We start from the raw sequence: 2,017 nt of genomic DNA on the forward strand, positions 1-2,017 counted from the left end.
AAACTCGCTCTCACAGAGCAGACACGGAAAATGGTCAAGTTGACATAAGCTTTTTGTACTAGTTGTTAGAGTATCTAATCTTTACCCAATATAGGGAATTAAAGTAGGATTATGACCTTGGTACCTCTAGCTTATCAGGAAGATACTAAATTCACACGCAATACCTGCATGAAAATTTAGAAAAATAGCCTGAATGTATATCAATTAAGATTTATTCTGTACTAGTTATTTTGTAAAAATCATGTGCAGTCTTTTTAGTGATATTAATATTTTTTGGTTGAATGGTCATTAAGTAAGTATTTTGACTTATGAACTATTCATATTTATTTGTATATACACTAAAGTTTTTGTTTGGTGAAAATATAAATGAAATGTTAGGTTATACAAATTTAAGAACGAGATATAGTTGATCTGGCATTATGTGAGGGTAATGATGAAATGAAAACTTACAATAAAAGCAAAGTTATAAAAAAAAATAGAAACATTACCTTTAATTTTTTTTTAATATAAATGATTGAGCCATACTGCATTTAACCACGTTTATTGTCACATATTAGTCATTAAAGTGTTCAGACATTTTTAAACAAAACGCACACAAATACATAAGAAAGTGTTTACACACGTCTTGAAATTCTTCCTATCGAACAAATTATTTACTACAAAGTCAGATAATTTCTTTTGTACAATATAAAAAAAAAAAATACCTGTCAATTACTACGCAAAAAGATTGAATGAGATATAGTAAACAAAACTTCACTGTTTCAGTACCCATTCTGAAAGATTAATCAAAATTCATAATGTACTACATAACAGCTCTATTCAAGTCGAGGTTTTACATTTTGCCGACATTCTCAAAATCAACTTTAAATTATTTTTGGAGTAGCTTTATAAGAATATATACAATTTATTGAAAGGTTCTGTACCAAACAGGTGATTTCTCCATCAATACATCCTCCTGTTTATCACAAATATATATAAAAAAAAAAATTCACATTACATACTATACATTTGTACTCGTACAAGTTTAATCATTTAAATATTATGTAAAATAGTTTTACTAAGTTTTTATCTTGAACAACTTAAATGTGCTACTATTTAACAAAATAGTTTACACCAAATCCCACTCTTTTTCTTCAGGTTTTTCTTTTCTTGGATCATGTTTTGAAACTCCTGTCTGTATTTCATAAAGAAAAATGTCAATCTTTTAAGTATTGAGAAAACAGATTGTAAATTACACTAAAACAGGTGTTCAATTTCTTACAAGATCCTTGAATATTTAAATAAAATATAAGGTTTGTACTGAAAAGAAAAAAAAAAAAAAAAATTAGTTTGCATTATCATTTACCAATGCTATTGTTATAATGACTAATATTCTTAATACACACAATGAGCTCAAAAATGATATACGTAAATACTAGATATGCATTCTATATTTAACAAATCCTCCACCCCAAACTAATTTTTTCAAACCAAGAGTATAATAATGTACAAAACATGTACAAAAAACATTTGTCACGTCTTGTACAAGATTGTAATCTATCATTAAATACTTATTGTATAGATAAAATTATTTCCTAATATTTGAATTGAATAGATGTGGCCATTTTAATGCATGATATTTAAGTATTAATATAACAAAAATTTGTTTAAATATTAAAGTTGCAATATATTTGTGCAGAATAGATAATTTGCTATCTCCTAAATTTTGCATGTGAATACATCTTTAATACGCAACAATTGAAAATATTAACATCTATAACAATGTTTAGGTACATAGAAAATATGTTCTAGAGCAGTGTTTCTCAACCTTTTTTTTTTCTCATGGCTCCCTTTTGAGTTTGATTTTATCTCTGTGGCCCCACCCTTCGTAGACACTGTCACTTAGGAAAAAAAAGTTACTTTATTTCCACACTGTTGATTTATAATATTTTTACAATATTTGTATTGTTTTTTAAATTTTTTTTTTTTTTTTTTTTTTTTTTTTTTTTTTTTTTTTTTTTTTTTTTTTAAAAAAAAT

General features: G+C 25.7%; 1 protein-coding gene across 2 annotated transcripts in view; it reads right to left on the reverse strand.

Moving 5' to 3' along the window:
* Nucleotides 1-528: 528 nt before the first annotated feature.
* LOC106469610 overlaps nucleotides 529-2,017 on the reverse strand; it is a 23,971-nt gene continuing 22,482 nt past the window's right edge. For both annotated transcript variants that reach the window (XM_022398185.1, XM_022398186.1), the window contains exon 11: nucleotides 529-1,174. In XM_022398185.1, coding sequence (XP_022253893.1) covers nucleotides 1,096-1,174 — 79 coding nt within the window. In that variant the 3' untranslated portion in view covers nucleotides 529-1,095. The remainder of the gene's footprint in view (nucleotides 1,175-2,017) is intronic.

The sequence above is a fragment of the Limulus polyphemus genome, unplaced genomic scaffold (genome assembly GCF_000517525.1).
Source record: "Limulus polyphemus unplaced genomic scaffold, Limulus_polyphemus-2.1.2 Scaffold3570, whole genome shotgun sequence".
NCBI lineage: Eukaryota > Metazoa > Arthropoda > Merostomata > Xiphosura > Limulidae > Limulus > Limulus polyphemus.